Here is a 25,949-nt window from a genome sequence, read left to right as displayed (position 1 = left end):
GAGACAGAGGACGCTGAGGATAGTGGCTGAAGTGTTTGCTGCTTAACTGCAAGGTGATGAAACAGAGCCCCTGCTTGACAGAAAAACACAAATTAAGTAGGGTAGGAAGTAGCCCAGGGGAATCAGACTTCAGTTGAGTTCTGCTGCTGGAAAGTGAGGCAGCATGTTTCAGTGATTTCCCTGCTGACCCCGTGACCCACCACAGATAGGGCCCTGGGCTGCGACTCAGTAGAGTAGGGTGTGCCCAGGTCGCCTCACCTCATGCTGCCAATCTAACCCATGGGGTGGCGGCCTACTCACCTGATGCCGGAAGCTGCAGAACAGCTTGCTATAAGCTGTTATATAGCTGTTTGCCCTAGCTAGGAAGTATGGGCTAAAAATTGCTCATTGCTCTGCCTGTCCAGAGGCCATAGTCCTAGACCAGTGGTTCTCAACCAGGTCTTCCAGGGGGTTCTAAACTCATCTAGATCAGTGTTTCTCAACCTGAGGGTTGCAGCCCCTCGGCGTTTGGGAGGGGAGGGGGTCACAGGACAGGTTTGGGGGTGGGGGGTGTCACAAGTGCAGGGCCAGTATTAGAGGGCGGCAAGCAGGGCAGTTGCCCAGGGCCCCATACCACAGGGGGCCCCACAAAGCTAAGTTACATGCTTTGGCCCAGGTGGTGGAGCTTCGGCATCAGCCCTGCTGCCAGTGTCTCCGGCTTCCGACTAGGCTCACAAGTAAAAAACAGGCTCTGGTATTAAATTTAAATGAAAATATGATATTTATATTCCAATTGATTTATTTTATAATTACATGCTAAAATGAGAAAGTAAGCAATTTTTCAGTAATAGTGTTCTGTGACACTTTGGTCTTTTTATGTCTGATTTTGTAAGCAAGTGGTTTTTAAGTGAGGTGAAACTTGGGGTATGCAAGACAAATCAGACTCCCGAAAGGGGTACAGTAGTCTAGAAAGGTTGAGAGCCACTACCCTAGACGGTGATAGTTGTCAGCCCTATCTAGGAGGCTTGAGCTAAAGTCTGCTCATTGTTCTGCCCCACCCAGAGGGCCAGAACCATAGACTTGCTTGCTGTCAGCCCTAGTCAGGAGACTGAGGGTTAATGATTGCTTATTGCTCTGCCCCACCCAGGGGACAGAGCCACAGTGTGTTAACTGTTGTTTGCCCTGTCAGGAGGCTGGGAGCCATAGACTACTGATTGATTGGCCTGACCAGAGGGGCATGAGTCGTCTGAGCTACTGTTGCCTCACACAGTGATAATGAGGGACCAATACAGGGACTTTAAAGCAGAAAGGATACAGGCCTTGCAGATGAGTTCAGGGAGTTTGTACCATGGATAGGGACTGCATAAAAGAAGGCATGCAAGTGATTGCATGAGAATCTGGCAATGGTTAGAGCAGGTTAATGAACCAGAGAGTTTGGAATCAACACAAAGTTTGATAAAGATAAGTAGGGAGAGGCAGAGCTATGTAGAGTTTTGAAGATGGTGACACGAAACTTAAATTTGCAACTATATTAGATGGAAATCCAAAAGCGGGATTAGGAAAAATCAAGATCTCACCAGCAGGCAAGGAAGACGAGTTGAGCAGTAGTATTTTATATGGACTGAAGGGGCGAGCAAGGAAATATGTATGTATTTATGAGGTCAGAGAGGAGTATGTTGCATTAATCAAAGAGGGATGAAATGAGGGCCTGAGCAAGAGATTTGGCTGTCGGGGATAGAGAGAAAAGAATGGATCTTAGAAATGCTGAGGAGGAAGAAGCAGCAGCAGGATTGGGTATGGCCTGGATTTTTTGTTTACTGTATTGTATTAACCCATAATTTTCCATGATGATTTATTTTAACATTTCAAACATATTGAAGCTTCAGTTAGTATTAGATACTTTCTTTTAAAGAAACCAGATAATTAGATTGAATGTTGGTAGTGCATCCTTAATTCATTCCATTGTGCCAAGTTATCATCAAACAATGATACTCAGACCTCAGTGGTTCAGGAGCCAAATTAACGACATTTTTCTGTTTGCACAGCAGTAGACAGTTCCATCTAAATCCAAGCAATTTTGTCTGGAAAGTAATCTGAACATTGCCAGTTTCAGTGTCCCTTTAATTCCATCCAGGTTTTGGTGGGAAGAGAGGTTCTTTCAGATGAGACCTTAAAAGTCAAGGATCCATCTGTTCTGAAAGTTCATTTTCACTTTCTGTCATAGCTAAGCTTTGCCCTCTCATAACTAGTGAAATTCCTGTTTGCAACCCTGTTGTCAATGTGCTAAGCTTGTTGATAGCCTGACTGCCACCCTCAATCCTGCACATGTATTCTTTTAGGTCCTGAAGTGACTCCTGTGTAATGGAGACCCGTCGAAAGTTTGCAAAGCATTTTTTGAGTTTTTGTAATAATAGGCATTATGTCAATGTGAGATGCTGTTATTTACTTCTGTTTTTTATTATTAGGGCAAACTTTTTTTTCTTTAATGTAGATTTTTGTTTGAATTTGTGTGCTTGGCTGTACTATGTGTGCACATGCCATGTTTGTATATATGTCCATAACGTATAATTATACTTACAACAGACATTGTCCCTTATGTTAATTTAACATGCTGATAATATTCAAACTGACTTATTGTCTCTCTTTTTGCTTATTTAAAACTCATCAGTACGATTTCCCCCCCCACTCTTTGGATGTTAGCCCTTGGGACAGTGTTTCAACACCTAGTACTTCTTAATAGAATATTTTTTTAACTAAAATAAAAATTATGCATTATATATTTCAATTAAAATTAGCATCATAAAATGTTTATCCACTGCCCTTTTTGTTCATCCCACATTACCTTTGGGATTATCTGCTAATGAAATAATGCAACTTGAACACTTACATTTTTTCTTAATTAAAAAAAATAGTGTTTGGTCATGTGACATCTCACGTAAATGGTGATTATCTCCCTATTTCAAAAGAGTGGTTCCTTTGCTTTGTTTTTAAGAACTATATTTGAAGAAAAAATATTATGAAACAGAAAGTAGTAGTTCACTTGTGAAACCAATATGAGTGAAGTCATAGATATGTCTTGCTACAATCATATCACCTTATGCTAAGATTCTGTGACATTTCCTAAGCTAATCAAGGTTGCACAAAGTCAGTAATTGACTGGGACAAAATCTATGTGTAGATGGTGGTTGCTGGTGATTAATATTAGGAGTTGGCTTTTGAAGGTTTTTCAGTAAAGTTCTTATCAGTGGAAAAAGATTTGAAACAAATGTGAATCTGATTTAAAATTTCAGTGTTCTAAAGATGTCGATACTGTAAAAAGTTTTAATATTTCAGATATAAATGCCAAAAAAGCTTATTTTAATGTTGGTTTTCTAAGGTCAGTTATCCAAAAAGACAAAGCGTTTTTGAAGATTGTGAAATCTAATGGGAAAACAATAATAATGTAATAATTCCTTTAACACAGCTTTCTTAGTTGCCTTATGCGTTATGCAGCATATAACACATATGTAGGTATTTAAGGATAAAAAGCAAATTATTCAGTTATCACTATTATCAAGTAAATAACTTACAAATATTGACCTATCTCAGTCACCTTTCTGATTAAATATATGTTATTTTAAAAATAGTTATAAATTTGAAATCTAGTCCATTTTAAAAAGTTAAATGTAGTTTCAGTGCTACCCTCATCCTGGAGTCTTCTGCCATTTTTTATGGTTGCAGCATTTTTCCTGTTTTGTATACATGTTTTTTCTCTCATGCCTTTTGAAAGACCACACAAACCAGGAAAGCTAAGACCCTAACACTACAAAGTTGTCACACTGAAATAACTTTACACAGTTGAGTAGTCTTGCATGAGATTTGAGACTATGTATCAGGCTAAAATGACCAGAGTGCATAAGTGTCTGCAGGACTTAATTGGAGATGGAAAGCATTGAAACTGGCTGTCAGATGTGCAGACTAAATAAACAGAACAAATAGGTTTTTTTCCTCTGATCCATCATTTATTATAACCTTTGGTATTGTTTGTAACAATAGTAGGTGACAAATTCTGACGGAAGAGATTTTTAAATGGCCCATAGACTTTTAAATATTTGTTACTTCAGGGCATGATCCTGTAAACAGTTTAATAGTATGCTAGTAAAATTAGGGTTAGACCCTTAGTTTTGTAAGTTTTGGGGCTAAGGTTGCCAATTTTCTAATTGCTGAAAACTGGACACCCCGGCCCCACCCTTGCCCCCGAGACCCCATCCCAGCCCTGCCTCTTCCGCTCCCCGGTCACTCCTCTCCCTCATTCCTCCATCACTTGCTCCCCTCCCATCACTCGCTCCCCCGTCTCAGGACTCACCTACATAGTCAGGCTGGGAGGAACTGATGCGGAGCCTGGCTGCTTACCCATTTGGGGCATGGTGAAGTGAGGGGCCAGGGTGGAGGAGGGTGGTTGATCCCCGGCACAAAGGGCTGGGGTGGAGAAACCAGGGCAGGACGGGGGTTGGCCCCCAGAGCAAGAGGCCAGGGAAATCGGGGCAGGGCAGGACAGGGCAGGTCCCTGGATCAGGGGACTGGGGCAGGGGCAATTGGATCTTAGCAGGGCAGAGAGGCATGGTTGGCTTCTGGTGCAAGGGATTGGGGGAAATCAGGGCCCAGCAGGGCAGAGAGGGCTGGTTGGTCCCCGGTGTGAGGGGCTGGGGCAATTGGGACACAGTGGGATGGATGGAGGAGGGGTCATTTCCCAGAGCGAGGGGCAGGAGCAGTCTGAGCACAGCAGGGAAGGGAGGGGGTCAGTCCCTGCAGCAAGGGGATGGGATGGGGAAATCGGGACACAGCGGGATGGGGGGGGGGGGGGGCAGTCCCCAGAGCAGAGGTCTGGGCTGGGGGCAATCTGGGCACAGCATGGCAGGGTGGCAATTAGTCCACATAGCAAGGGGCTGGGGCAATCGGTACAGTGGGCTGGGGGGGGAGGGGGTTGTTGTTTGGTCGGGTCAGGAAAATCGCGGCACACCAGGGCGAGGGGGGAGACGGACAGGGTTCCCCCAGCTCCCAGTGTGGCCAGCACCACTGCCTACCTCTCTGCTGGAGAGGCTGGAGCTGGTTCTCTCCATCAGCAGCTGAGCAGAGAGCAGCCTCCAGGGTCCAGCAGCAGCTGCTGCTCTTCCCACCCTCCCAGTGGCAGAGGCTAGTTACAGTCGGTAACTGGACTGCTGACCAGACACACTGCAAGATTCCCTTTTTGACCGGACTTTCCAGTCTAAAACCAGACACCTAGCAACACTATTGGGGCAGGGATTGTTTTCCTATAGTTTGTACAGAACCCAACAAATTTTGGAAACTACTAATAATAAATAATTCAAAATGATAAGAACACCTCTTACAAAGAAATGATAATCTGGGTATTTAATTGTTTTTATTTAGCTGTTGAAAGTTATTTTTAAATATATTAGAAATAGTTTTGGATTTGTTCTAGAAGGGTTCATGATGTGTTAGAAATACATGAAAATTAAATATTAAATCCTTCATTTCACTTTCATTTTGTTGCATTACATTTGACTTTTTTGTATATTTTGTGTTTTGATTGTAAGCATCTTATGGCAGGAGTATTTTTTTCTTGTCTGTGAAGTGCCTAATATTCTTTGCTGATAGATTTTTTTTGTATGAAAATATACATATTTTAAAAGATAATTATATAGGTTACTAAGTCAAATACTCAAAATTAGGAAATTCCAGATTTAAGGTTGCCTGTGCAACCTTAATTCTGCCACTTACATGTCCATCTTGTACTCTGACTGAAACAAAGGTCCTGTGGGGGGAAAATAGTATGTGATCATGTAATTAAAGACTTTCATAATGCATATACACAAGGCAGCAGAATTAAGATGGCATTTCTTAACTTTCAAATATTTAATTTGACAATTTAAATACCTTTTTAACATAATTTTTTGTATGTAATGTATGTAATTTCCCAGTATTTTTAAAAGACTAAAACAAACGATTATGTGGAACTGTAACAGCCCTCCCCAGTTGTGCATCATAAGGAGGGATTAAATCTTAAACCTTCAGAGGCCACTTGAATTAATTAATATTCCATGCATAGATCTGCAGAGGAGTTTGCAGGATCAGGGCCTAAAGTAGGAAAAGAGAATTAAGTTAGAGCACTGGAATTGAAATTATTTATGAATTAATCTACAAGCTGTGAATTTGGTGATTTCCTAGGGATTCTAAGTATGGATTAATTAATTTAAAAGTTGGCTTTTTCTATGCTCAACTTTCTCTGTTTTGTATGTATTTGGCAGATTTTATTGACTTTACATTAGCTCCTTATTTTGGGAGTATGCATCCATGTGTTGGGGTCAGGAATTGTTTTTAAGGTGGTTTATATATTACTCAAATGTTAAATGTTATCTTCATTTTTCAAACCACTGCAGCAGTAATGAAGGGCTCTGTTTTTGGAGCTTATCTGCTTTAGGCAATTGAAATTGAATCTGTCCCGGGATCCAGTTACCCACTGCTAATGAGCTCCAAAGAGGCAAAATCTGCTCTTTTTCTGTAAGTGAAGGTTCCTTGCTCTATGAACATGTTGCCAAATTGATCTTCACAGTTGTGTTTGATTGCTAATAAGAGATGTGACTTGTAACTAATCCTTTTACCGATTGCTTGTTATTTTGTTAATTCTTCTAAGCAGATTAACTACATACACTTGAAAAAATAAATAATAGGGAAAATATTAAATGGCCTGCAAAGGGTAAGGTCAAAGTGAAGCATTTTACTTTGAAAAACAGTATGATCCTATGATTTTAACATATTATAGGAACATATTGCAAAATACAATGCAATAAAGTAAAAATAAATAAACTAAATTGATATCAATTTCCAGATGATCCGCTGGAAATAGAAAATGCAGTTTGATAGCAGAAATACGTGTTTATCATATTGTCTACATTTGTGCTTTCAAGTGTCATCATGTGTGTAAAGACTTGTCTACACATGGAATAATAGGATTTAAGAAACACATTTTCTGCAAAGAGAAATCATGTTGCACTAATATATTAGAATTCTTTGTATATTACTCCTAGTGGAATTCTGCTCCAAAAAAATTAAAAATTCTGTGCACAATATTTTAAAATTCTGTGTATTTTACTTGTAAAAATAGCACAATGTAATCATGCCAGTTTCAGCTATTATGGTAATTTATTTCAAAATATCTGTCAAAAAGTGAATCTGTGACAATGCAAACAACAAAAAAGATTCATTAAATGTTTTTTGACAAATAGATTCCTTACTAGGCATATTAATACAAAACTTTGTGTAACAATTCAAAACTACAATACAAAAATGTATTTCCCATACCCCTCAGAAGCAGGGGATCAGGAGTAATGGAGAACCTGAGGGAGAGGGAAGTAATTGCTGGGAAGGAACCTGGGAGTGAACCTGGAGGGTTATTGTGGTGTGGGTGGGAGAAGTATGGAACAGTTCACATAAAACATCACATAAAGATCACATAAAACATCAGCTATAGAGACAGGGACAGAAATCAATTCTCCTGGATCTCAGTCTGTTCCCATAACATGAAACTAGCTTCTGCATCATTCACTACACTGATATTCCATTGTATGTGACTCTTTGATTTGGCACATGCATCTCAAAAGACAGTCTGGCTAAATAAAAGACTTGGATCTTCCATGTTAGAAATTTAGCTCTGCCTGAATTGCCTTATTCAGCTTATTAGTTATTTTACAAACAACATGTGGGGAACAATACTTGGTTCCCCCAACGGTAAAGGTATGATCAATTATAAGAGCTCTGAAGTACACAGAAAATTTAACAGGAGGTTAAAGTTCTGACCTCATTGAAGTCAAATGGGAGTTTTTCCACCAACTTCTGGGGAACCAGTATTTCATGCCTGATCTTTTGATTCCCACTCCAGTGGGAACTTGGTATTTTGCAGGTCACTCGTACTCAGCTGAGGCCTGTACAGTTGAGTCAGGAATGGCATGTTCTGCAGAGTCAAAGAAAACACTTTAATACACTTTTGGACTTGACCCTGAATACTAGATTGCAGCAAGCAGAGTCCAGGGATTTAAGTTTTGTTTAGATCCCTTCCATCCCTACTATAGAGAGGCAATGTGGTCTAGTGGATAGGGCACTGGTTTCTGGAATTCATGCGATTTACATTCTATATCTGGCTCTGTCAATGACCTGCTGTAAGACTTTGAGCAAGTTACTTAACCTCACTGTGCCTCTTTCCCTTCCCACTTTTTTGATTGTATTGTCTATTTAGATTGTAAACTTCTCCTGCTGTGTGTCTAAACAGTGCCTAACTATCAGACCCTGACCTCATTTGAGTGCTGCAGTAATCAAATAATATTTTTGGAATTTTCTGATTTCTTAGTGCTTGATTTCTTCACCTTATCGTAATATTTAGTTCCCCTATATTTTAATGGGGGCAGGGAGGGGGGCAAAGAGTGCCATGAAATCAGTTTAAAATGTCTTATGGAAGCTAGAGCACTTCTATTATGACTCAATGCTATTAAATATCTAAAGTAACTCTGTGAAAATAGCAACTTAACAATGTGGTTCAGCTCTTAAAAGTAACTCTCTGAAATGCCATTGGGAGGTTCCATGGTTATGCCTCATTGATTCTATATCAAATTTTTACAAGTACATTTTTTTCCATGTTCTGTACCTGCAATCTCCAACCTGGGCTCTGAGAATGAAACTGAGACCTTTCCATCTTGTGTTTCATCACTAGTAAAAATTCTGTGTGACAAATTGGTGGCATTGTTTGCAATTATACTCTTAGTGATACCATTGTCTTCAGTAAGCTTGTGCAGGAGTAACTAATTGCAATTTAATAAACAATTCTGAGGATGCACAAGGATGAATTAGAATGCTCAGTTGACTTAGCAGTGTTTGATACTGCAGAGATGATACTCGTTTAAATAAAAACTATTGAAAACTTATTTTTGTCACTCAGCTGACCAGATCCTGCTCTGAATACACACAGGAAGCAGATCTGTTGATTACGTTGGCATTTTTACTTACACTTTTTCGGAATAGAACTATTTTACATGTGCAGAATTTAAAATATATAGTACAATTTTTATTTAAAACTTAAATTATTTTTTCTCCTTAAGACAGGACACTATGACAAGAAAGGCTTGAGATTTCTAGCTTCCTCTGGTTTTAAGTAACAATACAGGAACATAATTGCCATATTGATCAAACCAGTGGTCCATATAATCCCATATCTTTCTCTAACAATGGCCAGTTCTAGATGCTTCAGAAGAAGGTGCAAGAAATCATGAAGTGGACAACTACAGAATAAAATGTTCATAAAAGAATATTTCTTCCTCACCCACTCAGTTAATGTTAACTTATGCCATGAAGCTTGAGGGTTTATATCTTTTTTCAAACTTTAAAAGAAATCCGTACTTATGTAAGTCTGGATTTTCTCATTTTCCATATAAATTTCCAGATCTTTTTTTGATCCTGCTTTTTATGGTAACAAAATTTTCAGTTGGAATACTAACAAAGGGTATCAGTTCCCATGTATAACTCTTAAATCACTGAACCAACTTACCATATACAAATTTCTATAGACAGTTTACTTTTGGACTGAGACAAATCATGAAAAATTACAACCAAAAAGATATTTGAGAAAATTATGAGCAACTGAAATCTATTTTCAGCCTGAATTATCTCATTTGTTATGAATGACTATTTGGTTACCTGGTGATATAGGTATGATCTAAGGACCTCTTGATGTCAACTGCCAGGGGGCAGTGGAGTACACAGTGGGGTACAGGATCCATGGATTCACCAAAAGAACTCCATATAAGGTCTCTAATGAAAGCCTGTGTCACACTGGTCATCATAATCACTGTGAGATATACGTGTGTGGAGAATATTTGACGTTATGTATTTATACTACAAATCTAGGTCTGCGAGTTAAGACAGGTCACCAGAAGATAATCTACATACTCTTGACAGGCAGGGTAGAAGGGATGCTTCTTTAACGTGGCTGGTCATATGCAAATTACATTTGCAATCTGAGAAAAATGCTAATCAATAAATTATGGGGTCTGGAGGAAAAACAAAAGCAGCAGCAATTATTCTGTTTAGGAGTAAAACTTTTAGGAGAACTTTTGAAACTATATCTGGGGTACTGATGGACCCCCCCAGGTATTCCTTCAATCTGTGAGGGTAAATTGCTAGCAGACTTGATTTTATGAGAAGGGGTCTAAACCAAACTGGTTGAAAATGCTGGAGGGAAAAACTTGGGGGTAAGCCATCTTGCAGGAGATAGGGGAGTGCCTTGTTAGTTAAGTTTAGTCTCTAGGAAGCATGCCATGATTTTGTTTTATATGTAACTATTTGTTTTTGGTATCTCTTGAATCCCTATTCTTATTCTTTTTTTTCATTATCTCCATATAACTCTATATATCAGTATTCTTACAAGTTGGCGTATGCTATTCCTTTGGGAACAGTGTTTAAGAGTTGTGTGTGCGTTCAGTGGAACAGGGGCTGAGCCCTCCAAAGCGATTCTCCGAGAATTTGGGGGTTGGTATGTGTCTATCGCTAACCTCTCCTTACAGAGAGGACAAGGCCTGTGTAGTCTTGGAAGCTCTGTTGCCAGGGAAAGGGGGTTTCAGGGATCTAATTCACAGCAGGCACAAACAAGGCTCTCTCATGCTAAAGGCAAGTAGTTGTGAGGTATCTCATAATCCTTAGGCATCCCTAGGAAGCATCATAATAGGCCTTGTCTACACTTGTGGCAGCATTTAGGGTACATGTGGCTACACAGTGCAGTGAAAGGCAGGCTGTGTCCACACTGTGGTGTGTAGCTACATAAGGCAATGAAAGGCTCTGGCAGGAGGCAAGCAGCAGGAAAAGGCTTCAGCAGAGGGGAGCTGCCAAAACCCTTCCCCGCTGCCTCCCCATTGCTGGAGCCTTTCCCTGCTGTTGGTGTCTTTCACTGCTGAAGGGAAAGAATTTGGAAGTGTGGAAGCAGTGGGAACTACATTGCTAAAAAATAAAAGTGTAGGATGGGAGGCTCTGCTTGGGCATGTAGAGAGCCGCATAGAGTATGTTCCCTGAGGTTCTGGGGTGTCTGTAGTCTACTCATCTAACCAGTGCCTCACTGTCTACGTTGCTATTTCTCCCCATGCTAGCTGGGCATGCAGTGTTGTACTTTACACGCCACCATAAGTGTAGACCTACTCATAGGATCCTAACGTTCTAACCTACATGCCTGCAGAGCTGTAACAGAGCTGCATCAACTAGCTATAACTAGCTAACAAGCAGTGTGTCAAGACATTCTTTTTAATGTTTTTGGTATTGAAGGCTGATTATTGGAATGATCCTGGAAATTCTCAGCTTCCATTTCTTCCTTTTCTTGTTTTCTAAAAAGGGTTTTTTGGGGAATGAGGGGACGCAGAACATCATTCAGCTTGTACCAGTTGTTTAGCACATGTAGGTTACAGTTAATATTGTGGTTTAAGGGAGATAAATGTAGTGACTCTCTCAACATGGACTTCTGTATATGACTGACTTACATGACTGGAAACCTTAAAATTTGTTGCTGTAGAGTTCACTGAAACCTCTTTTGTTCTATTATAGTATTTTTTCCCTTATCACTGTTAGTACAAACTAAATTAAATTCATTATATTCTGCAGCCAATTGGCAATGCTGGAATAGTTTTCATTTTTGGTGATAACCATTCCATCTGTTGTGTGCTAGTAGCCAATGAAAACAGATGGCATTCAGTTCACACTGTTTAAACATGTTGCATATTTTCTTTTTATATATTTTGAATGGGTTTAATCTATTATTTTTGTTTTCAGTACTTTGTTTAATAATTTTAAAGATATCTAATCTTTCCATATATATTTGTGAATGCTGATATATAGTTAATACCGTAGCTTTTATGAACATCTGCCAGATAGCTACTGGCATCACTCTCTCCATTCACTTCAGTCCACATACAACTAAAGCTGTGTAATTTGACACAAGGGTTTGGGGGTGGAGGGGGTGACTTAGTTGTCCTAGTTAACATTGAACAGTTTTAATTTCCCCAGTACAGAAACATTTCCTTCACTTAAATATGAATCAGATTTGGATTAATGCAACTAATAGCATAGGACTTGCCTGGTAATTATTCTCATTTATTTGTTTAAATGTTAATTCATTCTGAGTAAAAGAAGAGACAATGCACATGCATAGTATTATCAAAAGAATTTTTGTTTCCTATTAATTGAAGAGCTATAATATTAAATTGTAACATCATTGGGGTACAAAGAAAATATATAGTGAAATTTTAATATACTTATATATATATTTTAATATACACACAATCAGTAGTGTTATATATTTTTATGTATATAAAAGAAAATTGAAACGTTTAGGATGGTTATGGAATATAAAACCTTATTGTCTATTGTCATGCACAAAAATAGATAGATATGTATGTTTTGTGTGTATTAAAAGAATCAGGTCAAGATTTTCCAAAACAGAGACCTAAAATTAGGCTTCCAAATTCACATTGAGGAACCTGAATAATGTTTTTTTCTCAATGTAGAACTTCCAGCAGCATCCACTGACCTCAATGAATGCTCTGCATTTTTGAAAATTGGGAAGGTGCAAGGACTTTGAGCTGAACTTTATCCCCCTCTTTATTCTTGAAAATTTTGGCCCAAGCTTTTATATTTTATAAGCATTTTGGGGTTTTGTTTGTTTGTTTTTTGCTTTTCTTAATGAGATTGTGGAGAGGGAGTGGAAGCTGAGGAAATATTAATAAAATTATAGTTTCTATTTATTGACGTCATGGTTGAAGTTGGTACACATCTTTATTAAATTTTATAATGGCTTGTATTTGAAATCCTCAAAATTGAGATAGATAGATAGATATTTTAAAATCTGACTTTTCTTTTTATCTCTCATCTTCTTGTTTTCTGTGCTTTGACCTCTCACGAGCAGCAGTTATTGTCACAACACTGCACACCTGTTGTAAGCATTTCCACAGCAGGCCTGTGTGAGGACATCACTTTGATCTTTTATATTTGTGGAAGGAATAATAACTGCTTTATTTTTACCCCTTTACACAGAAGCAATCTTTCCCCAGTTCCTTCAGGGACAAAATGCTTAAAATTTTCTAGTATGTCAAGATCTGGACAGTTAAAAGTTTCCATGGTTACAAGATGCCGTCTACATTAAACTGCAGAGTTTCATCATTTTAATACTTAGTTAAATCTGAAAAGCTTTCAATTTTAGGAGTGTGGTCTGGCCCTGTTCTCATGAAGTGTGCTGAAGTGTACTGAAGATAAGTAAATGTGTTGATCTTGGCTCTGCCTAAAACAGATACTGGATAACATCATAAGAGTACGGAAGTCTCTGCTCAAATGAAGCAGAAAGGGAACTGAAATATCTTTCTAGAGGGGTCAGAGATTCTCGGTTGGGTTTAAAGTGCTTTACAGGACATTGTGTGCAGATAAATAACAGTAGAGTGTCTTGATTAGAGCAAGTAGATCAGGCATAGCACTTGATACATGCTGGTGGAATCTGACTACTCTTACAGATAGCTTGTTTCTGTATATGTGTAAATTATATATTTGTTAGGTTGTAGCAGTCTATAGAAAGTTTGTGTATTTTTCTAGAACATGTCTGAAAAGAAAACCATTGGAATTTATTTTTCTGCAACAATAATCCTCACCTCCAATGCAATACATTAAATAAATGTAATCACACACTCTTTCGCTATTGCTGTGAAATAAATAAATAAATAAATATTTTCCAAAAGACTAAGGAAAGTGCTCTAGCATTTATGATTGTAGTCATCTTTGCACTTGTTCAATAGTTTACAATCTAACACATTTCTGCAGATATTTCTCTTGTGAACAGTAGATTAATTGTAAAGACATTTTGTGTTAAATTAAATTAATTTTAAAATATATTTCCTTTTAGAGAACTAGAGGACGAAAACGAAGCTTTTTGCCTGAAGAAGAAAAGCCTGAGGTTGGGATAATAGTGTATTTTTTTAACTTAGATTCACAAAATATTAAACTTCAGGTGTGAAATGTTGCCTTCAGTACTATAATTGAAAATGTTTACTTCCCCCCCACCCCTTTCTTTTGCTTTCTCTTGTAATAGGAACGTATTCCTAGAGAAAGACGGCAAAGGCAGTCTATTCTACAAAAGAAGCCCAAGTCAGAGGATTTAAGAACTGAATGTGCTACATGCAAGGGGACTGGAGACAATGAAAATCTAGTCAGGTAGGCTTAATTCTGTGACCTTTTCCACAGGGGATTAAAGTTCCATCTTCATCACTTTCTCATCATGACTATAATGAAGAAAATCACAATATAGAATGCTTTTTAAAAAATCTGATTTAGGGGAAACGTCACTTCGGAAACATTGATTTGATCCACTTATTGATCTGCCACACACATTTACACTTAAGATTTAGGTGTAAGTAAGCAACATAATCTGTTTTTCTAACACAAGAGAATTAATTTTCTCTTGTCAGGGTGAATTGCCTATGCTTTATAACAGGTCACAAAGATAATCAAACAGACAATTTGATCAGAGTATTCCAATATTAGAGTTACGCACTTCTCTCATGTAAGAACCATTAAATCAATTAGCTTTGATAACATTGTTCTGAGGTGAAGCATACGTTATTGTGAGGAGCATACACATTTTTAAAAAATATGTTAATAGTCCCCTTATCACGCTTTGCCATCATAAATGCTTCTCATATGGAAAAAGGTGAAAAACGTGGGTTTTAGCAAGCACAGCATTATAATCAGGAATCTAAGCCAAGAGGGGAGTGATCTGATGCTGCAGAACAGCCATTACTGATTATGCACAGAGATATGTTGACTTTGACTTCAGAGCAGGCACTTTGCATACTTTGCCAAGCTGGAGAGACTGTACAGTTATTGTCTTGGGAGAGAAATAATGGAGTTCAGCAACCAGAAAGTAGTTTTTAATTAAATCAAGAGAACTCCTATTAAAAGAACTCTTGATTAACATAAATAAAAATAAGAGGGGCTTGCTTTTTATTCTTGTATAATTCTTCTTCAACCAGCTGTTTCTGTGGCAAGATCCTCAGCTCAGGCACAACTGTTGAATTTTTTGGGGAATAATGGAATTAAGTTGTAAAATGGGGTAACTTACATTTCAAGGAACTAAAACTATGGTAAAAATATGATTTTGGAAACAGGATTTATTCCAGATATATTTAAAGTATTATATATAATATCACTTACTTTGAATTTTGATACCTAATTAGAGTATATCATTTAATATCAATGCATTAGTGTTTATGAACACCAATTAAGCTTTTGTTTTAATATTTCAGCAAGTTAGAAACTCTGTATATAAAAGTGATATAAAAGACAATAAAAGGATGGAAATGGTCAAAATATACCCACCAAGAAAAATAAATTGGTTTAGGAAAGTTGTTTTTTAGGCAGGTTTGGCAAGGGGTAGTACTCAGAATACCATGATTGTGTTTTACTGGGAAAAAGTCAATGAACAAATTTTCTTCATATATTGAAGATTCGAAGTAAAACTGTGTAGTAGACCTAAATAATCTTCATTAAATGAAATTTAAACCCCAGGTTTCAAGGATGTGAGCTAAAAGATAAGGAAATGTGTAAAGTATAAATGCATTTGGGCGCACTGCCAAACAGGCTTCATGATATGTAGCCAATCTACTGGGAGAAGAGCTGCAGAAACCTACCTGACTTGAAGGGAGCTTACAGGTTGTTTCTCCTACTTCATTCAGGTCACCAGAAATTGTCAGTTCTCTGACTACCTTCTAACTGGGGCTCATCATTCTTTCTCCTCTCCCCAAAGCAGTTTGCAGGCCACCCTTGTGGTAGTGCGAATGCAGGACTGCATTTGAAAATGCACGTTAGTAACTTTTCTCTCAAATGGTGGACAGTTATTTAGGGAAGACAACAAAAGATTTGTTCCAAAGCTCATAGCTGTGTACTTCCCTGAAGGCCTGAAATACTGACATAGTTAAAGCAAGTACAGCCTCAAAGGACCAGGGAGGGGTTTTCTTTTGGAGCAATCTTTTCACTAATGAAGTTAAGGTCCCTGTTGCCCCTACCTCACGCTACACAGGACTCAGAACCAACCAGTCAGTTCGGAGCTAAGATTTTATTGTACAAGTAAAACATCCTTTACAGTTTGGGTTGGGGGGGGGGGGCGCGGGCAGGCTTGCATTCTTTGTGGAAATATGGGAACAATCTATATCTGAAACCTGAGTTTTAGGAATAACGTGCTGGGATTATATGAGAGAGCTCTGGCTGGTATCTCATCTGCTGTCTTCAGAGGCACAGCATGGGCACAAGATCAGAAGGAAAAGGAGATTGTAGTAAGGCATTTTGGAGTTAATAGCTAAGCAAATAGTTATTCCTATTCTTCCCCCACCCAGTCATCAGTAAGAAAGTTTTCTGTTTGTGAATTTTACTTAAGGTATTTTTCCGAATGAACTAGACCAGTCTTCAGTTGTGATATAAGGGAAAATTCATAAACTCATAAACAGAAATGAGTGACCATTGAAAATGCAAAATTAGGGTAGAGAATCTTGTTAGCTTTCCCTATCTGTCTCTCACAGAGTGGATCACATAAATCTTGGACCATCACTAATGTGTTACAGAAATGTAGCTAGTTTAGATTTCCATTGTTTATTTGGACATCCCACTTTACTGTTTATAAAAAGACAGCTGGTAACTGGAGAAAAATTAGAGGAAAACACACAAAGACACTGCAACATTGCCTAGCTGAAGGACTCTTTTGTTCATATCAACCCTATAACATCTGTGAAGTAGTTCGAACCTCCAGCCTCTCCATAGTTTTCTTTCCAATAAGGAGGAGCAGCCTTTCAGCAGCAGAAGGACTTAATGGTTGCAGTGATCTAGTAACAAGTGACAACCTTGGAGACTTAACCTTTTCCTCCTTCTTCGTAGACTTATCTTTTCTGCTGGTCAAGAGCTTCAGAATGGCTGAAGTGCTGCTGAATGATGACTCCCCCTACTGCCTTTAAACCTGAGTAACTATTTACTCTTACAACAGATCTGTTAAAAAACCCCATCACTTCTTTCACCAACCCAGGCTAAAATTGTTCCTATCCCTCCCAGCATTTCAGTTAACATGTCTATTAAATATATATAGATCATTCTTAAAACAAAAAAGTTCAAAGGGGTGCCACAGCAATTAACTACAAGCTCTCTGCTGCTGTTCCACCTTTCAACGTTTGTTAGGGGCTTTATTGATTTGATTGATTCCAACTTCTCAGGCAGAGTGTATTTAAAAGGATGTACATGATCAGTATGTTTGCTCTAAAGGTCCTCCGAGTCTTATGTCAGACCATCACAAAAATTATTGAAACAAACCCCCTATACCTCCCTCTTAGGAGCTCTGTATTAGTTTAGATGTTGATACTGCTGTCCTTCACATTGTTGTCCGGAAGCTGTTTAACAACATTTGGTTAGCACCAGACTATCTTTACACTCTCCCATTGAGTTCTTCCAAATTATGTAAAGGTTGTATGTTTAACTCATGTTCTTGGATTTGAGCTATTCCCTTTAGTGATATTGTTGAATAGTGTTAGTGCATGTGGTTGTACGGGAAGTGTTTGTCCTTTGTATAAAATAGTTCCCTTATGACTTTCCAGATGGAAATTTAAGATCATTGGTACCGTCTGGAATGAGTATGGATTAATCCTATTGTCACGGTCAACATTCCCTCTACCAAACTAACTTTAACTAAGATTTAATTTCACGGGGGTAGCACATGAGCTATTTCTGAACACTTAACAGCTCCTAATTCATCAACATAGTCTTTCTGGTACCAAAATTGAACACTTATTTACAAACTACAAAACAGATTCCACCGTATAGAGAAGTATAGTGAAGTAATTTTAATATCAGGTAACAAAGAATAAACCCTTAGAAATTGTAAGCTACAGCCCAGCAATTACAACACAGAGTTGAGAATCAGGTTTCCTCATTCTTTCTGGCTGTGCAACATTGGACAAGTTACTGAAGTGTCCTATGCCTCAGTTCACCCATCTGTAAAAAGCATATCATGCCCTCCTACATGGGTTTTAAGGTTGGAATAATAGATTGTAAAAAAATGACTTGAGATCCTTTGATAAAATGGTGACAGAGAAGTGTAAAGTATTTTATTATAGTTTGCTAAGAGGAAATTTTATGATAAAAAATTGACTAGCAAAAAGAATATCTTAAGTAACTACACTTTTGTACCAAAACAGTGTGATAAAACAGAATTACCTTAAATTATTAGCTTTGCTTAAAGTGGCATTTTGATGAAGCAAGCTTCCCTATTTTAATAGGTTTGCTAGTATTGTGTATATATAACACACATGCCAAGACCTTGTTTGCCTTTATTTATTACTGCTATCAAATTCCGTATATAGATAGTTTTATTTGTTGTATGTTCCATTATCATTGAGAGGTCTCTGTCCCAGTCTTTGTGTTATACTCCTTTTTAGTCTAGTATCTGTGTTTTTTGTACTTTCATATATTATACTGTAGTGCTTTAAAGAAAATTAGTAAAAGAAAAAGAACAGTTTTCAGTAATACATTGATAGAGGAAAATTTGTTAATTTGATTAACCAAAAGGCTGGTCTGTAACAAATAATCACTGCAAATGAAGAAACTAAATCTTTGATTAGAACAAAGACATATTTTACAGATGTTTTTTTCTTGGAAATGAGTGATACTGAGCAATATCTAAATTTTAAGTGTGAGCTTAAATTGATTGGACAGTTGGACTATTTCATTTCCTCAGAAATTAATGTTAATCCTTTGGTGCAAGTATTTCTGGTGTAGATCTCTGAGACAATCCAGTTCTTTCTGTGAAAGAATTGTTCAGATGGGAGAGTGCAAGTTTGATTTGGTAGTAACATATTGAATCCACAAGCTACCTAAGACATTATACAGTTCAATCAATTAAAAATAATTGATCATTAATGTAAATTTGGAAGATACTGGTTAATTTTTTAACTGCAGGAGTTCTCAGATCTTGATATCAAGGCTTGAAATGTTTTTAGTAAATTCCAAAAATTCTGAGTTAAGGATTTAAAAGACATTTATTTAGAAGGGGTCTCTAGTATGTTTCATATAAATAGCAAACTTTAAACAGAAAAACAAAACAAAACACTGTTGCATACTAATTGCTTTCTTTTAAAGGTACGAATAGTGTTCTTACATTTTAAAATGTGTATACTATTTATAAAGTTCATTTGTTTCCAGAAACTTGCTGCAGTCTGGTAATGCTTCATTATGATCTTATGAGTCATGGATCCTGCAGTGGAATTGCCTGATTCATAACTATGTCCTTACCTTTTTTATGAGGTCCAAACTCACTAATGCACATATTTAAAATGTTCAAAACATCATACTACATAAGCTATCCTGGGAATTTAGCCATATTCTGTAGAAATGTGGATAACCTGAAATATCTTCAAGTAGCTGAATAAGTAATAAAATAATGTACCTTCAGTTTGCACAGAAGTCCAAAACCAATTATTACTGGTCTGTTGGAGTATTCCAAGTCATACGCATAAAATGCTTTTATGCAGCACAAAATTACTATCTATTCTTTTCTGATTAAAAACAAAAATCTCAATTGAACTATATGTATTTTATTTGAATACATAGTAGTAAGGCCTTTTGATGCAAAATAGCCAAATATTCAAGCTTAAATTCCTAAAGTTAAGCTTCTAAAAAGGTTTCTAAATAAGTGGCCTGATTTTCAGAAGTGCTGATTATCCAGCTGCTCTCATTAAAAACTATTAAAATTACATTGGAGGTGGCACTTATTGTCAGTTTTGTGCTTTTAAGACAATATGAACTGAGAATATTTGGGGAAATAATATTAGATAAATGAGATAGTAGAGTGTTAGGGTGAGAGAGAAAACATAAACATGGTGTTGTGTTGAGGCCTTTAAGAAGACAGTTATTACTCAGTGTGACAAAATCACAAAATTATTGCTCAGGTCATTCCAAACAAGTGCCAGTAAAAAGTTTATACCACATCATGAGACATTTTCTGTATGCCACATATTTGTAAAGCAAATCTATTATGTACAGTGGTTAACTTGTATACTTTATTGGGTTTTTGTTTATTTCCTCTTATAAACCTAGTGTTCCTTTGTCACCATGATTCATAATAACTAGACCAAAATGACTATATAAGCAATGGAGTGAAAGATAAATTAGTGAATAGTAAAATCCTAGCTGTTATGATCTCTTTACAATCTTTCATCTGGGGGCCATCATTTACCACAGCTTCCCTTTTTCTGCTACATACATTCATCTTACATTGGTTTGCCTTTCACCTGATGAGGAGGTAGGGATGCACTTCTTTCCTCTAATTAAGCATTTGGTCCTTTAGCTCAAATCTTGTGTGACAGCACAACAGACAACTGTTAAGCAACCAGACTAAGGATCTTTATGGTTGTTTTTGGTTATACACTTCAAAAAAAATTAACAATCCATCAAAATGTGTGAAAGCTAAAGTGATTTGTAATTGTTTTAGAAATTTTTACTATGAGCTTTTAACGTAATGGAAGCTAATTAGGTTGCTACAAGGGAAACTTTAGTCATTTCAGCCAGTATTTGCAACAAGCTAATGTGTTACAGATTACAATTGCAATATTTTATTGGCACTTGCAGATTAAATACTTAAACTTCCTTATTTGTGATGCTCAATAATGCAATCAATTTTCTATGTATAATTTTCAAGTATTTATGCAGTATCTTTCAGTAGGTTCTCTACTGGCAGAGGTTGAATATTGCATTTTGTTGTAATTTTACTTATTTTACTGTACTGTTTTCAAAGTTGTATTTGGATTAAAAAACAAACCTTTTCTTTTATGCTAGATTTCATCTAAAGTAAATACAATTTTTCTGTTCATAATTAGTATTTTCTTCAGATTGTAATTCTCTGTGCATGGCTAATAGGTATCTGGATGCTATTAAGAGCTTAGCAGTAATGAGATTTGATGGTGCAATGAATTAGTGTGCTAGCTTTTTTGCTCTGGAAACCAGAGATCAAACCTATATTGCTTTCAGAGACAAATGATTGACATTTATGGGAGTATTGTCTGTGTAAGAAATATGGGATCAAGCCCTGAGATGACAAGAGAATTTTTTTTTTTTTTTAAAGTCTCGTTTCTTTCTTGGTTCAATGAGATTTGAAGAAACAGTGTGACCCGTCTGCGCCTAGGGTAGCCCCCTGAAAGGTTAGGGTAGGCTGCAAAAAGGCGAGCTGGTGACTAACACTGAAGTTAGATTCTCCAACCAGGCACAAACAGTGCTCCTGATTCCCCACACTGATTATCAAGAAACTCCAAAAAAGAAATACACAGCCCCCTTTATAGCATTTCTGTCACTGGCTCCAAATTCGCAGCTAGATCCAGTAAAGTGAGAAGTTATTTAAAACTCTGCTTATTGTATAAAAATGTTCTCCTGATCCTCAAAGGGTCAGCCACATAACCAGGTCAATATAGGTTTGGTTCTTACCCAAAATACCAAACTACCAGCCAATTCTTTAATAACAAAAACTAAAGGTTTATTATAAAAGGAAAGAAACAAACTAGATGAGAGACGTTAAATGATCAAAGCAATCAGATACATATAAATAACTCCAAAATCCATATATATCAGGTTCTTAGCAGAATTGTGGAGTTTGCAGGTTTGTACAGTTTCTCTGGAGTACATCCAGTATTTGGCTGGGTCTCAGCCAAAGCTGGGTCTTTTGTTTCACAGCCTCAGTTGTAGCCTCAGATCTAGAGGTAGGAAGCAGGAATGAAGACAAGATGCAGATGGTGTAGGAGACTTTTATAGTTTCTGTCATGAGGCTTGCACTTCCTTTGTCCCAAACACAGCCACCCAGCACATGGCATGGAAAAGCCTCAGAGTCCCCTGTCCAGAGGCATGTTCCTACATGTCCTGATGATTCATAAGGTGTAGCCCCTGGTTTCTCTCCCTGGGCTCAATGTATCACTGATGGCCCCCACAAGTCATTAGTGCTGAGGCTAATCTGCCTGGGGTGTGTAACCCAATAGCACGGTACAAGTTTTTGGATACAGATATAGCACACATGTCCATAACTTGCAATACAAAAATGAGACATATATATAAACAACATAATCATACTTAGCTAATTATAATCTTTCCAATGGTACCTGACACAGCATATCTCGTTCAAATTATTGTAATTTTGCAATATTGATATCAATAATATTATAAATGGTCACCCCTAATCCAGACAGCATCACAAACAGTGCCACATTTGACTCTGTGCTTTAGACAGACCCAATATGGAAATATTGAAGATATTGCTTGTCAGATTGGAAAGATGTCTTGCATAGGTTTATCTCATAATATTTCTGGCTAAAGACAGTGTTACTAATCCTTCATGCATTTTGAAAAGCAAGTGATACTATAATGATGGCTCTGGCCAACTACGCCTTCTGGTCAGGTCTAGTTGTTGCAAGCAGAGATCAATTTTGTTTTACTGGGGGAAGGGAATGAGTTTTCTTGATTTTTCATATTTGTATTTGTTAAAAATACTTTGTTGAAAGGTAGCTTTTTACATATGTAGGACCAGAAAAAAAATGTTCACGTTTGTTGATGCTGCGTTGCAAGTGGTGGAAGCCTGTCTTCCATGATCATAACATTGTGATATGATATCTGACAAATTTGTCCGCTAGGCTTTGATCCCATTGACAAAAGTTTTGCTGTTTTTCACCAAATCATACAAGTTAATTTCCCACAATGGCTTTTTTTCCTTCTCAATTCATTTGGAAGAGCTGTTTGATGTAGAGCTCTGTACATAGCACTGAGATCAATCTGAGCTGCAAAAGTTGGATCTGAATCCAAACTTACTCCAAGCTCAGTAGGGCTCAAATCCAGAGTTCTGGTTTAGACCTGGTTAGAATTTATAGACCATATAGTGATATATAGTTTTTACCTATGACATTTAGGAAGCTGTTTATAAATAGATACGCAAGCATTTCTTCTGGCAAGATTGCATCTTTTCCTAGTAGTGCTAGAAAAGAACATTTTAACAACTTTTTTTAAAGGGTGGATTTATTTTTTTTTATTAATTCTGTACTTTTTGCTGCCTGCCAAAGTCTGTGCTGCCATCCATACATTTATGTCTTATGGGCTGTCAGTATATTTGACAGTTGTCATCCATTCCCAAAATGGCTGTACTTCAGAGTTATATGTTGTTTTATGTGCTACCCTTGGGGAATATATGCATCATTGTTCTACTTGTAATTTTTGGAAGTACTGAGATCCAAAAGACTTTCTGAAATGCAAAATGTAATAGTGTAGCTCCAGTAATTAGTGTCTTTAATTGAAAATAAGAGTTATCATGGAGAAAAGGTTAGTGAGTGGGACATCTCTTCAGAGTAGAGCTCACTTCTACAGTGTTGATATGGAACAAAGTGTAGAGAGCAGAAGTGTAATAAAGGCATGACAGCCGAGAGGGCTGATAAAACTGAACTTATTTCCTGGCCCAGCTATCTGCAGTGGTCAGGTTACAAAAGATTACTGTACCTATCACATGACATAGGTCCATATCCTCCGATTCTAGTGGCTACTGTTAAAGATTAATTCCCTGAATAATCATAATGGTATCAAATAAACAAATTCATCTGGCTTTTAAATGACAATGCATGGTTGTAGTGAAACATCTTCAGTCATCTGAAATTCAGTAAGCTCATCAAATAAGAGCATTTTGTAGTACAGTATCTTCATAAAACAAATGTCATGTTCTTTATTAATTCAGATGTTTTGCTTCATTAAGTTGAGCCACTCTTACAGCAGCCATGAAACTGAAAATTATACTTCAGAAATATATAACCACAGAATATTCTTGTTCAGATATTACAGTATAGCATTTTTTTAAAAAGGCCACAGGAAAATAGGACTTTAAATGCAGTGATGCAGTGGCTGTTGTGATTTTAATACAGCAAATATTGCTAACTCCTGCATTTCTTAATTGGGCATCTGTGCAGGCAGTTTTCTCAATTAAATGCCTGTCTGCAGCATCATGTTGGCGTTAGCTGACTATTGCAGTAAGTAATCTTAATGTGTGAAGCTGCGATTTCTTACAGTTTTCCAATTATTTTTTCCTTTTATTTCTTCTCCTGCCCAGACCCTCTGTTATGTGGTTAATCTGGTAATTGGTTGATATGTGAGCTTTTTGAAGGTAGGACGCCTAAGCCATCTGTTTACTGTGTTGCCCCATTGTTCCAAGAAGTCTTGCCCTCATCTTAATGTAATTGGGTGCCACATATTTGCGCTATGAGGCAAAGTATAGGAAGCTTCAAATAATGTTGCATCGATTCTTTAACATTTCCTGTAATCTATTTCATGATTAAGCATGTCTGATGGCACCAATTTACATTAATGAAAGTGAGAACAACAAACTTATGTGAGACTGGAGCTTAATTTGGGTCTAAAATGAGAGGTATACACGTTGATTGCCATTACAGCTCCTTGTTTCTGAGTAGAAAAATACAGTCTTCTCTGGTTTTTGAGTGCGCTTTAGCTGGCAGGGAAAGTATTGAGGTCGAAACCCTTTATATGGCTACTATCTTTGAGTTCACATTGTTTTCTTCTAACTTGAGGATCAACATTCTTAATATTGATTTAAAAATAAGCTGCCCCCAGCTCTCCCATATGGTGCTGTCATTCCACATGATGGCTAACATCAACCTTTAAGTCCTCGAGTCTGGGCCACTGTTGAGCTAACTCCCAAATACAATTGTGATTCTGCAGTATATGTCTTTCCATCACTGTGCCTCTCAGATGGTCCACATGAACCACTTGAGTAAAGGTGGATGGTATTGTTAATAGGTGTCAGATAACAGAAGTAGTTTTGTTTAGTTTGTTGGAAGGTGCTCATCATTTAATTATCAAATTTCAATATATGTGGAATAGTTTTGTCATAATGGTATCAATTAAATAAATAGTTTGGGTATAACTTGTTTTGAGATATATTATTTTCATTGTTAGTCTTTTATCTTTGTGTGGGGTATTCTGTATTGGGTTTTTGTTGAAGTAGTGGGGACATGAGGGAGTGTAAATGTTTGCTCCTTAAAAGCATTTCAGCATAACTGTGGTGTTTCCTCTCTCCCCCAACCCCCAACTCTCTATGATAAGTGCCACTCACTTAAGTTCACAATCATAGCAAAACCCTCCTTTTCTTGTTTACCCTGGAAGTCCAGATTCAGTAATGTGCCAGACCAGGTCTAGTTCTTTTGCTTCCCTGGAGAAGTCTGCTCTACTAATTACAAAAATTCACATGTTTAGTTCTTTATGCACTTCATCTGCCTTATTTTATTAATTTTTGTGACTAGATTTTATTATACTTTGTCTTCCATCTCTCATTTGACCACAGGTTCACACTGTGCTTGAGTTTATCACTAATGAAAACCAATACTGTCTCCTTCCCAGGATGAATTGTGGATGTTCTGAGTGCATATTTTAGTTGAAAAGAATTTTTATAGTACTGTGTGATTCCTCTATATTGTCATATCAGTAAAAGGATATTTTGCATATCTGATTTGCACCATACTATTTAAAACATCAAAGACAAAACTCCATACTACATAGGAGCCAAGAATCACAGCGTATACTTCAAGTGGCAAAATCTTTCCATTATAACATCCTATTTTTATATGTTCACAACTTTTCTAAACATTCACCTTTAGGCCAGAAGTTTTCCATATGTGCTGTCTGATTTAAAGTTACCTTTTTGTTTTCAACTTTGAACAAAATCCCTTCAGCCATTTTTGAGTTATGGGAAGGTGGAAAATGTAATTTTCCCAATGTAAAACAATTCTAAGAACACTCTCGAACAGGGCTGTAGCAAAATTGGCAGCAATTTTAAATTTAGCGCTGACTTAGTCCCACTG

At 37.2% G+C, this 25,949-nt stretch overlaps 1 protein-coding gene across 2 annotated transcripts in view; it reads left to right on the top strand.

The window, feature by feature from the left end:
• PHF14 (PHD finger protein 14) overlaps positions 1-25,949 on the top strand; it is a 252,195-nt gene that overhangs the window by 112,540 nt on the left and 113,706 nt on the right. For both annotated transcript variants that reach the window (XM_067562128.1, XM_067562129.1), the window contains 2 exons: positions 13,934-13,984; positions 14,120-14,241. In XM_067562128.1, coding sequence (XP_067418229.1) covers positions 13,934-13,984; positions 14,120-14,241 — 173 coding nt within the window. The remainder of the gene's footprint in view (positions 1-13,933; positions 13,985-14,119; positions 14,242-25,949) is intronic.

The sequence above is a fragment of the Emydura macquarii genome, unplaced genomic scaffold (genome assembly GCF_026122565.2).
Source record: "Emydura macquarii macquarii isolate MOO-44397 ecotype Brisbane River unplaced genomic scaffold, CSIRO-AGI_Emac_v2 contig_2422, whole genome shotgun sequence".
NCBI lineage: Eukaryota > Metazoa > Chordata > Testudines > Chelidae > Emydura > Emydura macquarii.
This window is presented reverse-complemented; position numbering and strand designations above follow the sequence as displayed.